Genomic DNA, 14,953 nt, shown 5'->3' on the forward strand with positions numbered 1-14,953 from the left:
GTTTCTGTACAGACGATCGTTGTTTTCTTCAATCGGGCATGCTGTAGTCTTGTATCAACTACTACAATGACCAGTAATACCGGGTAGTCGTGGGGTTAAACACAGCTGACAAAACTGGCGTCTAACTATTTTGGTTTCTCTGGCACGGTCGCCATATTGAAATCAACAACTTAGACAGTGGGGGTCAGTAGTAAACAAGTCACAGTAATATGATCACTATAGAGTGTAAGCGATCACCGCCTTCAACACAGTATCATAGTATATTCCTATGGAGAAACTCTTTGTTAAAACTACCCACCTTGCCAGTTGCTTTTTTGTAACGTAGGATTGCTTTTTCGATCAAATCTCTCACGTAGAGTTCCCCGTTCCCGCATGGAACTACAACTTTGACTGCGCCAAAACACACGACGACTTTCATTGTGATTTTTTATCCAAATCGTACACAAAATCCATAAATTCCACGGCGAATAGGTATTCCTGGTGCATAAAGGTGCGCGACTGTGGTTGCGGTCTACTGATTCACTCACAGGAAGTTCGTAAAAAAGAGTGATATGTTAAGTCATGACTTCCCACTCACTTGGTACACAAACATAAAGATGGCTGCCCCTATGCCGACGCTAGCCCGCCCTCACACGATAAGGTATAATCTTCAGGTATTTCCCGAGATTCGCTATTCAAAACGACAATACTGACAATACACGTTATACAAGCAGACGTATTGCCGTATCACAAACCCCTAACAATCAGTGTTTACTAGTACATTGCATACAGCGTCCTTGCAGATTTGCCGCGAAAATCGCACGGCGTTCTTGTTTACTATGTTCTTTTGCAGATAACCAATCGCAGCCATAATGTAATGGGACACCAACAAACCGTAACACAATCCCAAACACAATAACTACCACGGACAGTTTTAATAGCACCCAGATCAGCTTCCAAGAGGCAAACATGTAGAAAGTGTAAACTCATAAAGTCGGTTATACTTGTACAACAAACATGGTCGCTGGAATTAGAAGAAGACAAAACTGGCAAGGGCGTCGTCCACATTCACATTGCGAACATCTCCGAATAGTGGCCTGGCATGCGTGCCTTTAGTGTAATGCGATCTTCTCACATTTACATACGAAAGGTGTTAGTGTGATCAAGGTGTGATCAAGAAGGTTAGTACTGGTACTTCAAAATGACATGTTCGCCATACAGTACTCAGAGGAAAAGTAAAATAATACTACACATTTTAATAAACAAAGCAAACACAAATAGCACTCTCAAAATTATTAAAAAAAGTTGTTGCAGACAGCAACACGTATCTCCAGCTTAACTGATTTTTGAGGGTTATATTTTTCTATTTTTTTTTTAGTTTGTTTATTTAGATGTTATTCAGACATGTCGTTATTATTTCGCAACTGTGTTTGTCTTACTATATAACCATTTTAATTTCTTTCGAGAAATTTGAAATTGACAAATGTCAGCAGCCAAGAAGTAAACAAACTAAAGAGTTGTTATTCCAGGTGGCTTGATAACGAGCTGGGGATTTTACTAAATTAATTCTTTTGAGCACGAAAAAAAGTATTACCGTCTCCATGGTAACCCGATAAAGTTCAGCTGGTTGTATCACATATGTAGGACATAACACAATTTGTTTTGCATTTATACAAACATGTTTATAATGACGTCCAGTTTCAATTTAAATGTTTCATTTCGCAGTTAGATAATTTTTAAAATATTTGCAAGATTACGTTATGTTATTGTTCAAGTTGTTGAGTTTATATTTAACTCTTTTTGTGAGATGTTGAACTCCAATATTTTAGAAACCACATCCACGTCTAAATATAACTTGTACCTGACTACCAATTATTAGGACAACTGTTACTAGTAACTGTAACTGTTACTTTTATTTTAAACTATTGCTCACAGATCTCCGCTAAAAAAATATTTGGTCATCAAACTCCCTTTCTTACAAAACACATGCACACCTTTGAAACAAACAAAAACATATACTTGTTTCGCCCCTATTCATTAGATCGAGTGCCCACTAGTTTGGTAAAACAATATATAAAAAATGTTTATCGTTTTTGTTATCCCCACTCAACTCATATTACACAGTCCCTTACCATGGCTCGTTATCAACATTTTTTTTGGTATTTACGTTACTCTCATTTTTATGCAAATTTTAATCCTCGATTACACCGTCGTGAATGACCTCTATGACCTCTATGACCTCTATTACGATGAAAATAACACAAAGTTTGGAATTCACGCAGACCATTTTCGCCAAATAATTACTGTATTGTGTTGTGGTATATTGCGGCATATGCACGTTGGTATATATCACAACTTACTTCGTAGATGCACGTGGTAAGCGAGTGTTTTGGCCCCTTGAGGAATTATGGTACAACAATTAAAAGTTTGTAAATATCTTGGTGTAGTATAGTTGTTAGCTTAGTAAATTAGTCAATTTATGCGAGAGTTTTGTTAATTTGACAATGTAAAAAATGTAACCCTTTTCATCCTTTCCGAAGGATGTTGTGTGTTCTCAATAAATGTTGAATAACTCAACAGACTACATCTGTTCGAATAAGCATTTTCTGTACAAACATACAAAATAAATGTGACGAGTTGCGATAATACTGTAGAATTATAAGTTTGCATAAGACGGATAAAGTTATGGTATTGTTGGTATTTACGAAAAGGCACAGATAAATAATTCTTTCTAGGATCTTGATATTATGTATATACGATATAAGAATGAAATTCGTCCTCGACACGACCACACCCACATTACAAAGTTTATATACAGTATTCTCATATTCTTCGGGACATATTTCCGTTCCGATTCAACCCGGAGGTGGTGTGATGATGATCTCAACTGACATATAGTGCAATGCATATAGTGAATTCTCTGCTTGAGAGCAACGCTATAAAATATACTCACATGGTCAATGTTGAAAGCTAGTATTTATTAATTCATAACAACTGGAGGAGGTTAAAGGTTACAAAAGAAAATTACAAATAAAAATTGACCAAATTACAATGGCTAAGAGTTTAAAGCACAACCAAAAACAGACTAGAAATTAGGAACGGAAATATAAAATAAAATGAAACACCCAAGAAAACTATAAACTCCATGAACACATAATAGATATATAAAAAGGTGCTGCTGTCTAATAACAGAGCTGTATTTCAGATATTGTGACAGAGGAATTGTTAAATTTAAATTATTATTTGACATTAATTTTATGATTTTTTTTTCAGGGGTCAGATTTGTAAAGTCGGGAATAATGATCTTTTCAGCTTCATTGTATAAAACGACCCTCTCTTTACTATATACTGGACATATTATGAGGAAGTGATGTTCATCTTCAATATTATTTTCTTACTTAATTTACAGGTCAATGAGTTAACCGTCGTCCGATCACTCATCAATACCGCACCGTCCGTCCTGTGTTGAGGAGCGGTAGCTACCGTAATATGATACAAAATCTTTTATAAAATTTATAATTTGTCAAACTTTGACATTACATGTATTATAGAACAAAACAACACTAGTGAATTTCTTGTTTTAATTTGTTGTTTTATCAGGTTGTATATCAATGTTGTCTCTCCCAATGTCCAAATGGTCAAGGTACATATTATGGTGGCACACTACTAGTCCGTGATTACACGTGCGTGGCGGAAGTGTCGGATATCTTCTTCTCATAAGTCTTGTTAGTTCTCTTTTTGGTGTCTATTGTATGAAAGATGATTTGTAAATATGGTTGATTTGGGAAAATTGGTTCTGATGAGAAGAACATTTGTTCATTTTGCAAAAAATATCACTACGCTTTTTAGGTGTTATCTTTGTACTCCCTGGCGATAACTGTGCGGTTTACAGTGGTCGTGAATTTGTTTGGTACAGGACAGTCCCTCTATCCCCGGTCTGGAAACGAGGGGGTCAGGAAATCAGACAGATTACAGAATATTCAATAAAATCGGCAAATATACCGTCATGCAAAGCAATACCTCGTTGTATAACTTCACTTTGACCTCAAATTCTACAACGTAAACAAAACATGTAAACAGAATTAGCACTATAAAATTTGGGATTTTTCGAACCCTGATACGCATAGAAGGATTGTGGGTACACTTATCGATAACGTCAACTGATCGGTATAAGAGTTATGGGTAACGATATTGCTGGTTAGGTGTACGAAACAAATTCACGAACAGTAATTTAGCAGAACCAGGTTATATACACTGTACTAATTCCCCGGATGTTCATAGAAACAAAGGCCTTACTCGGGGACTGGTGATACCAAATGGCACAAATGGGTAAGTATAGACACAGTCCCTGAGTCTAGTAGACTATGTTTATAAATTTCAACGCAAATACCGGCATTACTCTCGTCATAGGAAGGCTTACCATTAATAAACAATCAATTTGGTAGATCTGTATAATTTTGCAAATTGTATCATTGTTGTTTAGCAGCAAACATTGTCATGAACAATCACGATCAAATTGCAAACCCATTTTTATTGATTGTTGTTGTTTTTTATTGTATGGCAATTTTGTGATAATATTGGTCTGGGTTGTGTTGGGATGTGCCAGCTCTTTTAAAAGTGCATGCTTGGAGGCCGAAGGCCATGTACGCTTGAATGAAGGAATCGAGCCTCAGTTGGAATACCTACGATGGACTGGCCCACTCGGGCTGTCAGCTTGCTTGTGTGGCCTTGACAGGATGTAAAAGAAAGGAAATGGTGTTTTATTTTGTTTTGTTTTTGTGAAGTACCTTTTATACGGGCTGACAAACTATTTTAGACCCATGATGTCAATTTATACAGTGTCGAATCGTTCAACAGAAAGCAAACATTGATTTCTTGAGGAAGTCTCATGGATGTCTCACCGAACACATAAAAAACATTTCAAGTTGGCCAGCTGAAACAACACAATCGAACAGGTCTATATTTACTGGAAATCTTACATATATATTTGTCACCGGACTTCCATTCATAATATGTCGTCCGAATGTTCGTCATTAATATCACACTCGAGTCACGGAAAACTTCTTTCTCCTCATCAATTTGTGTATTCTTCTTACATTATTTCTATAATTCGAAGGGTTGTTCTTGTACTCCCATCACGGTTACACGGATAATAACCGTGCTCGCTTATTACAATTCTAAAAGGGTTATCAAACATATATCTGAGACATAAACTTCTCTGAATTATTTAAACGCAATGATATAAACAACGTGTATTTTCATAAAATTTGACGTGGCTATCTTCGTATTGTTACTTGAGAAGCATTGGCCAATCTCGAGACCAGTTTGTATTGGTTCTAGGGTTTTTTGATAACGAAGATCGTATAATTATACTCACGCTTACAGATCATTCATCTGACAAAAGACAATGAACAAATATTTTCACATTTTACAGAAGAGCGAAAAGACTTGTTCCATATTTCAGCACATGTCGACTGCGGCCTGGTGCCGTGACAATCAGCAAGCTATTGGTTCAAACTGGGAAAGACTGAGAAATATGGTTGCGTTCTGTGCAATCGACCTAGGTGTTATACTTGTTCTTCTGTTACTAATCGTATATTTGGTCCCAAGAAAAATGTTGTAGTGAATAATAAATTAAGTTGTATTACCAGCAATGTTGTTTATTGCATTTTATGTAATAAATGCTAGAAACTATATATTGTTCTAGAGTTCGTCGTCTAAGAGCTCGGTTTGCTGAACATCTAAGACATACTAAGACTGGAAAATCGTTTTTAAGAAAAATCCAATTATCATGAAAAATCGTAAATGTATATAAATTAAACAAAAACTTACTTGTCATTTTGAAAGTCTTCCGTACTTTCAAAGAGTACTTCACATATGCAAATGAGAACACAATTTTTTCTATTTTCAAAATGTAATCACAAATGATTTATTAAATATATATAATAAAATATTGATAGCATATTACATTTTATTTCTGCTGTACTTATTATTTGACAGTACTTCACATTTAAATACTTTGATGTTATTTGCCATGCATGCTGGGAAATGTCAGTGTTATTCCACTGTCCAATCAGATCAGTTATTAGTTGTACTTACAGAATCCAAACATAACACTTCACATATACTCGTGTCCCTTGCAGTATGCACATGAACTTGCTTCATGATAAAAAATTAAGATGGCTGACTGGTGTTCATTTTAAAACAATTTAAAAAAAACAATTCCTGTGTGCTAGGGCTCCTTGAGTACAAATAAGGATGTTTAAAATTAAAAACAGATTTAATATTGCGTCTTAAACCAGATGCATGTTGGGTAATATAGGTCTGTCCTTGGGGTGGGCTATTTGAAATCAATCTTACTTGCAGAATTTAAGATTATAACCAACAGTTTGCAGTCTGTGGCTGCCATGTACCAAGTTTAATTTCAATATGATAATTGAGATTTTAACATTTATGCAAATTAGGTACAAAATGTATTTAATATGCGTCAATTTCAACCAAAAACGAGGAAGGTATGTGCATTTCCAAAGCGCATTATAGTGCTAAATCTCATTGAAATTTGTCATGTGAGATATCGGTGGAAAACCGGAAAATTAACTAATTATATGCAAATTAGGCGATTAATATACATGCATTTCAAGTAGAGACTAATTGGGTCTGTCCATTGTCCGGGTCATATATCTAGCAAGTTGCATGGACGTTCGACGAGCAGTTCTTGAGATATCGATGGAACAGACATACACCGTGACACACACATACGAGTACATCCAAACTGGCCAATCTCAAAGACTTCTATTTTGTGCTACGCACACGGGCGTCAAAATGCGTCAAAATAATGTCTTTCTGCCATTTCGCGAGCACGTCATTTTGTTTTAAGAAAGTCAGTTCTATCTCTGACACGCCTTGACTGATAAAGATTACACTTCATATATACATCATATAGCACACGTGTGCATGTGCACTCAATAGATGTCATTTGAGATGAAATTGAGCATTCTAGAGCAGGATTTCGGTCGAGCATGGATACACTAGTAGTTCATGATATCAAATCGTTTGCGGTGGCGGTGTTGGGTGTTTGAAAACGAACGCAACAACCCTATAACCTTGGTAGCAGAGTGATGTTTCATCCATGACCATTTCGTCCCAGAGTTATTTACTACAATTCTATTACAATTAATAATAGCTTTTTTTATTTCGTGAACAAGCTTAGTTAAGAAAATTACATTAAAATAAAGAAAACACGAACAGATACCTTGATTAAGCATTATAATATAATATATATACTTTTTTCGAATGTCGAAAAATACTATATTTGAATACGTGGTATTTTACATTATATGTATCGTTTGAACAGGAGTACTAATAACGAAATAAGATTTCTTCTCACCCAAATGTTGGTGCAACATTTTGCCCTTTTTGGAAAAATATAATTAAAAAAGATTTAATGATCACTGTAATGACTGGATGGCAACACCTGCATTTTACATTCAGAAGCTTTTTTCTTTGGAATTGTACTCGATTTAATACAATGTGTCAGAATTACTAGTACGACACATTATAGTTGCAAAAATAACAGTGACAGATACCGGGGACAGATATCTGTCAAAAAATGTAACATTTCAACGAGCACATTTGGGGGGGGGGGTTCGGGCGTTACAACTACATCACAAAATTATTCTAATGTAATCCTAACAGAGTGTAACTTCAAAGAGCGCCACAATCGTATTGCTGCGTCGTTTTAACATGGGACCCACGCGACGAATACAAATTTGAACGCCCGCTGCGAGACAACTGCCAGTGTGGAGCTTTGGCTTATTTGTTTTTAGTGCAACATAGACAATAGTAGCCGTAACTTAGGCCCACAATTATGCGAGTTGTCAGACTTGGTTACTGGCTCTGTTGTTAAAACCGCTCTAACTGGTATCGATCAAACAGGTACATCCTACGACGACTGTCTCGACCGATGGCACGAACCTGAAAAAATAAAAGATAAGATTCTAGATACAATACTTTATAGTTTATAAACTTTAACACTTAATACTAGTAGTACTTTTAAGTTTGTTTCTAAGTTAACTCGTCTTAGACCGGAATGACGAATGGTAAGATGTCGTTCACCGTCTTTGACTTGTAATGTCATGGGGATACTTGGCAACACACGCCCTCACCGATGGAATCACTCGGACGCAAACTTCACCTGATTGGGAGTGTGCGGAAATCAGAATGTGATTTGCTAATAACCAAGTACCTCAAACGTAATTTGAAACTTCGTCTTATAACAAACAACTTTAAGTATGTCGCAGTTTCAGTCACCCATATCGAGGCGTACTTGGCGAGGAAAACAAATTTCAATTCTGGTAATAAATGAATCGTTTTCAAGGATTGATACAAAAATGTCGGTGAACTTGATTTGCAGTCATCTTGTTGAACTCAGGCATAATGTATGTTCGTAAAATATATACAAAGGCGTTTAATGTGTTCTTACCTGTCACATTCTCTATATTTTCTTAGCACTGGCATTTCATATGTGATTGCAACACAACTACCAAATGGTATAGTGACGTCATAGTACGTCTGACAAGCTGCACACAGACAAGTAGCATTAACGATGGTTTCAGGAATCCTGTTACAGTCTGTCGTTACGTTATTTTCCCATGGACAACTATGTGTATGTTGTGCACTCATATCATTCCCCGGACAGTTATTGTCACCGACATTTACATTCGTATTGATGGTCAGAGGGCGCTCGTACCGAAGAGTATACGTAGCTTTTGCTTCGTCTATCATTCTACTTGTCGGACAAGGGTCTTCACGTGCGCTATCTCGTAGGCACGTGGCTGTGACCGTGATCGTCGTCACGAACACTATCTGTAAAATAACGTTGAATAATATTTTTTGAAACACAGTAAATATATATCTATAAATACAATCACGAAATTTCGATTTTTATTTGATTCCGGGACTATTTCCGTTTTTGATGTACATGCATTCGCATCAGATTTCTCGTTCATAAGTGGAATATTTTGTTTAACGATTGTCACGATCAAAATATGAAGCTGAGGGGTGAATAAATTACTGTCCAGACTGCTGCTTGCAATTATTTGTTTCTCAATCAATGAACATCAAACGACAGCGACGTACAATGATTATAATAATGTTTAACTGAAGATAACATGGTAAAATAAATTTATTAGAATGAATAAATGTCTACATTGAAACAGGAAGCAAATACATGAATCGTATACATTCAATCCAGTAGAGTGAATTACATAAATTTACATGAATAAAACAACAACGTAGAATGTGCGATACACGATAGTAGTTCGACACAATCACTGTTGTATAATTCATTCCCATTACATATCAGAGAGAATAATTGAATACAAAAAAACGAGCATTAACACATCATCTACTGTAAATATAGTAAATCATGGTGTCGATGTAATGCAGGGAAATAAAGTAGGGTTATTTCGAAATTTTACAGCCAAACATTGTATGTTTGTTTATAATTCATATACTTTAAAATATGACATATCTATAAAACCGACAATCATATTTTAAACAATAATAGTTCCCAATGTGATAAACTCCGTCGTACGCGAAGGTTACGTTTACTTTTAATGCGACTAGTACTGTCAGCGTATAATTTGAATCATACTAGTATATTGTATAGGAAATTAAAATCACGTTAATATGAAGTACTACTTACCAGCGCCAACAAAAGAATACAGCTTTGCATCGTTACTGACATCTCACAAATATGTTAGCGATTCGAAGTTATTGTTATCTTAGTTCACATTGAAATTTATCAAAGGATCCTTCTTTTTTATAGGGAGTCGTATCCGAGTTGAGTACTTTTCGGGAATATCCCGAATTTTCATCAGATTTCATGGCTACAATGATATAACTAGGATAATATACCAAAGACCGTTTATTAATATCATTTGAGGAAATAATTACACCATACTTATAAGTGTATTTTCCAAAATATGTCGCACTGACTGGCCTTCCACTAGTGTTCCTGGTCCGCGGCCGGATGAGTGAGAGAAAGCGTAGTAATTAGTTCCTACAACAAGGTTATGTGCACACTATGTCTTAAGTCACATGACTTATGTACCGGAATCGTGACTTGACAGCGGATGTCATATTTCCGCATTCTTGCTTTAGTAAGTTGATAGATAGAAATATAGAGACCATGATAGAAATAATCTAAAATCGTTGATTTTGAATTCCCGTATTTTGTTTAAATTATTACCCTCCATATATTAAAGGCCGAAATAAGGTGCCCCATTCACAAGATACTGCCGTGGTAAATTAAATACTTATGTACTGGAGGTTGGCTATAAGTTTGGTGCAATGTTGCGCTCATCGTGTCTTTTCTCAGTTTATGCACAAACACATTCGGATTACCATAGTTGTTCATGAAGCGAGAAGGATGTGATGTTTTGGATAAAGATTTCTCGATTCTTTATCAGATTAAAAACATTTAACCAATTCTTCAGTGCACGTAAATTTTGGCAACAGAACTATCGACCAGCCTTTCCGGCACATGTGTTGAGCAAAAAGATATACCACAGATCTACAAAAGGGCTTATAGGTCCTTGCAGAAGGCGGACGTTTCAGTCGCGAGTTTTTTATGTTATATTGTCGGATATTTTAGTGATTTCATTGTTAAGATATATAGTCGATATTTGTTGGTAATCATTGTCCTAAAAAACTATTCAAAATAGGTAGACGTTTTGGGGGAGTTTTATGGCTGTTGTTCGTGTCGTTATTATGTTTAAACATTTTTTCCTATCCTCCCGCGGTTGTTTGAAACATGTTTATTTTGAATAGTTACTTATAACAATTACCAAATACTATCTATGCATGTCAAGAAAGACGCGCCCTCTGTTGTAAATCTGAAGTTTATGAAAACGTTTGTTTTTTATTATTGGCGTTCGTCTTTGCAAATTGTATATTCTGAGTGATGGTGTACTTTTTGCTGATCTCAATTATTTAAAAAATCTGGGTTTTTAAAGAGCGGTGGTCGTTGCACTGCGCATGTGCGACTTTTGGGTTATTAAACATTGATTTTCCCACAATCCAATGCACTCTTCTAAAGGAAATCACATGTACGAGGTTTTGACCTAGGAGTGACTTGTACTAATTACCGCTATGACTCTTTTGATACCTTCCAATCACCTAAAAAATATCACCGTAATTAAAGCTTGGTAACGTCTCATTTTGTACTCGTTGATCTGCGCAACAGGCAAAGTCGTCATCTTTCTTTATATGAGACCCATATATCTCATGCATGAGTGGCACAATGACTACCGGCCTTTAAAAAGTTTTTAAAAAAATCTTGTGGAATTGTTCTAAAAATTGCAATTTTTGAAAAATATTAGGACAAGTTTCTCAATATATGTCACTTTCACAAAAGAATGCTATTTCATATTTCCGTGGGACAAAAGCTCCATAGTCGTACATAATAAACCAATGAACCTCGATGACCAACTTTATCAAAAGGAGGATTTTTCGTTCAACGTAATTGCAATATATTTTTGTTCGTACAACGTAAATTGAAAAAAATAAATTCCGTAATTCTGTAATCACAACGTAATCAATCAAATATTTTTTTCATACACTGTAAAAATGTGTCATTTTTCACGGTATGTACAAGAATTTACATCTAAATAAAAAAAGTCGTAAAGAATAATCCAGGAAAATTACATTTTCGAAACTGTAAAACGACTAGATGACAGATTCACTGCAAAATTCAATTTTCACTGTAACACATTTTTTTCTTGTAAAAAGCCCTTTTTATTTCCCTGTACCAGCTACCCGCCCCTTCTACCTTAAACAAATAAGAGCGGCATCAATACTTTGTAACAAAGATGAAATATTAAAGAAAAACAAAACATTCATGTTTATAAAATTTGTCATGTTGATAACATATCTGACAAATAGTTTCTTTATTATTTTTCATGAGTGTTCTTAACCAATCAGGTTATCATTCCGTAGAAGACATTTACATATTGCAGTGTAGACAAGTCAAAGCAGATTAATTTTACAGTGTAATATTTGAAATTAAAGTAGTACGATTAACTAATTAAATAGCAAAATGAATATTAGCATCCAGCACTCAAATCAGGCTGGGCAGAATTTATCACATAGACATAACTTGTTACAGAATATAACTGAAGTTTATTAGTTTGGCCAAGAGTGGCTGAACTTGCAGACAATTTGTAGTTGCATACCTTTAAAGCAAGTTTTGTCTTTATATTATTCACAGTACCGTACTCTAGGCTTATGTTTTTGTACCATTTGTTTAACATTGTTCAGTCAAATTCTTTTTTTATCTTTCACTTTACATGTGATGCACTTATCAGGCTTAATCCACACTCACCCTGAATGGCTTTATTTCCTGTGTTTTTTGAACACATTTCCAACTGTTCTGTGCACTCAGTTTCTCTGTGCCTGCAGGATTACGTTATAATTTCCTAAGTATTTTGTAGTAATGGTTGTAATGAATCAGACTACAGAAACGGGTGTAAAGTGAGTATTTTGAAACAGACTACAAACTAAGCCAGAAACACATGTTCAGAATATTGTATAATCTGTTTCCAGTATAGTCCATATCATGTCATTACGCAACCATACAAAACACACTAACACTAGATATAAATACAAATATTATTTATTAAAGGCAAATACTTGCATTTACCTTATCTAAATACAACAAGATTGGTGCTTATCAAAGAATTAATGAAGCAATATAGACAGAATATCGTTGGTTTCATCATAAGGAAGCACCAATTAGCATATCAAGTCAGTATTATCACCATATATGGTAGTCTGGACGCTAGGTTAGGTAGCAATCTCCAAATAAGCCGCATTTTGATCGGGCAACTACGCAAGGGTATTTTCTTCTAACAGATGAAATATAATACACAATCCATGGTCAGGTTATCACTGGTAACCATGGTAATAGCTGTGCAACAGTAAGAATTGTTCTGATTAGCTTAATCAAGAATGCTACAAACATAGATCACTTTTCATTTCTTGACAACATCAATGTTCATTTCTTTGCCACCTTTGCAATTTGGATAGATGTCAACAAATATGGAAAATAGTACAATGTGGTGTTGGGCAATAATTGGTAAAGGGCAGTGGTTGTAATGCATCATGTACAACATGGATCCAATGCTAGATGTACAATGAGTGTTCAATACATTACTTGTTACCAATGAAATCACTGTGTTGTGACCGCCATTCTTTCATCATAAAAAAAATGTACAAATCTCCCCAGTACTTCACTCAATACCAAAACAAGTCATTGTCAATGACACGTCCCCGTTCCGTTCATATTTGAGTGACATATACATTCAAAGCAGATCATGACCGAAATGCACCTGCATATGTACAACACATTGTACTAAATCTGAACAAAATCCATCCATGCATGACTGAGATCCGGTTCCAGAATTGTGAAAATACGTGATTTTGATGCATTTTCGGCCTTAAAATGACCATCATTCAGCTATTATTAAGCGGATCATAAAACAAATGCACATATCTATTTGTGATATGATGTACCATGTGTGTGTGAAGTTTGAACTTGATCAATCCAGACATGTCTCGGATACGGATCCAGAACTGAATTCTTTAAAACAAAATGGCCGCCAGTCTGCCATTTCAAACTTGATCCGAACAAAAAAAAACGTGCATCAAGGTCCTATTATGTTTAATGTATGTACCAAATTTGAACAAAATCCGTCCATGCATAACTGAGATCTGGGTCCGGAATGGTGAAAATGTGCGATTTCAATGCATTTTCGGCCTTAAAGCGGCCGCCATTTGGCTAACGTTAATGAGATCATGAAACAAATGCACACACATATTTGTGACATGATGTGCCTTGTGTGTGTGAAGTTTGAACTTGATCAATCCAGACATGTCTCGGATACGGATCCAGAACTGAATTCTTTAAAACAAAATGGCCGCCAGTCGGCCATTTCGAACTTGATCCGGGAAAAAAAAAAGACGTGCATCAAGGTCCTATTATGTTTAATGTATGTACCAAATTTGAACAAAATCTGTCCATGCATAACTGAGATCCGGGTCCGGAATGGTGAAAATGTGCGATTTCAATGCATTTTCGGCCTTAAAGCGGCTGCTATTTGGCTATCATCAATGAGATCATGAAACAAATGCACATACATATTTGTGACATGCTGTACTTTGTGTGTGTGAAGTTTGAACTCGATCAATCCAGGCATGTCTCAGGTACGGATCCAGAACTGAATTCTTTAAAACAAAATGGTCGCCAGTCGGCCATTTCAAACCCGATCCAAAAAAAAACGTGCATCAAGGTCCTATTATGTTTAATGTATTTACCAAATTTGAACAAGGTCCGTCCATGCATAACTGAGATCCGAGTCCGGAATGGTGAAAATATGCGATTTTGATGCATTTTCGGCCTTAAAATGGCCACTATTCGGCTATCGTTAATCGGATCATGAAAAAATGCATGTGCATATGTCCCATATAATTTGTGATGTATGAGTGAAGTTTGAACTTAATTGGTCCATGCATGTTCGAGATACAGGTGATCACGGATGGACGCACACAGGGCAAAACATAGGTCCCGTTCATGTGGTATTAATTTAAGCCAAATTCACAGATTAACGCAAATATTAAAATCAAAAACGTGTGAATAATTGCCACAACTACAGTATATGATTTAATCAGAAATTCTGATCAAAAGAAGATGGCAGTGTGCGGATTATATCACAATAAACTGAAGTAAATGGAGAAAGAAATGTAGGTTGAAATATACAACTGTGCTGCTTGTGTACCAATTTGTCATATAGTGTATGTAATGCTCTCTCTAAATCTTCTTTTTTTTGTTAACGTTCAGATCAAAACATCAAGGTGATGGAATGGCATTCTTGTCACAAAACTATCAATAGAGAGCGCTACTTATAGGAAAGGG

At 35.6% G+C, this 14,953-nt stretch overlaps 1 protein-coding gene across 2 annotated transcripts in view; it reads right to left on the minus strand.

The window, feature by feature from the left end:
- The window catches only part of LOC100371218 (partitioning defective 3 homolog), an 87,157-nt gene extending 86,530 nt beyond the window's left edge, over positions 1–627 (minus strand). For both annotated transcript variants that reach the window (XM_085501485.1, XM_085501481.1), the window contains exon 1: positions 299–627. In XM_085501485.1, the coding sequence (XP_085357611.1) occupies positions 299–418 (120 nt within the window). In that variant the 5' untranslated portion in view covers positions 419–627. The remainder of the gene's footprint in view (positions 1–298) is intronic.
- Between the last annotated feature and the right edge of the window lie 14,326 nt (positions 628–14,953).

Source organism: Saccoglossus kowalevskii, chromosome 7, assembly GCF_978046115.1.
Source record: "Saccoglossus kowalevskii chromosome 7, keSacKowa6.1, whole genome shotgun sequence".
In the NCBI taxonomy this organism is placed as follows: domain Eukaryota; kingdom Metazoa; phylum Hemichordata; class Enteropneusta; family Harrimaniidae; genus Saccoglossus; species Saccoglossus kowalevskii.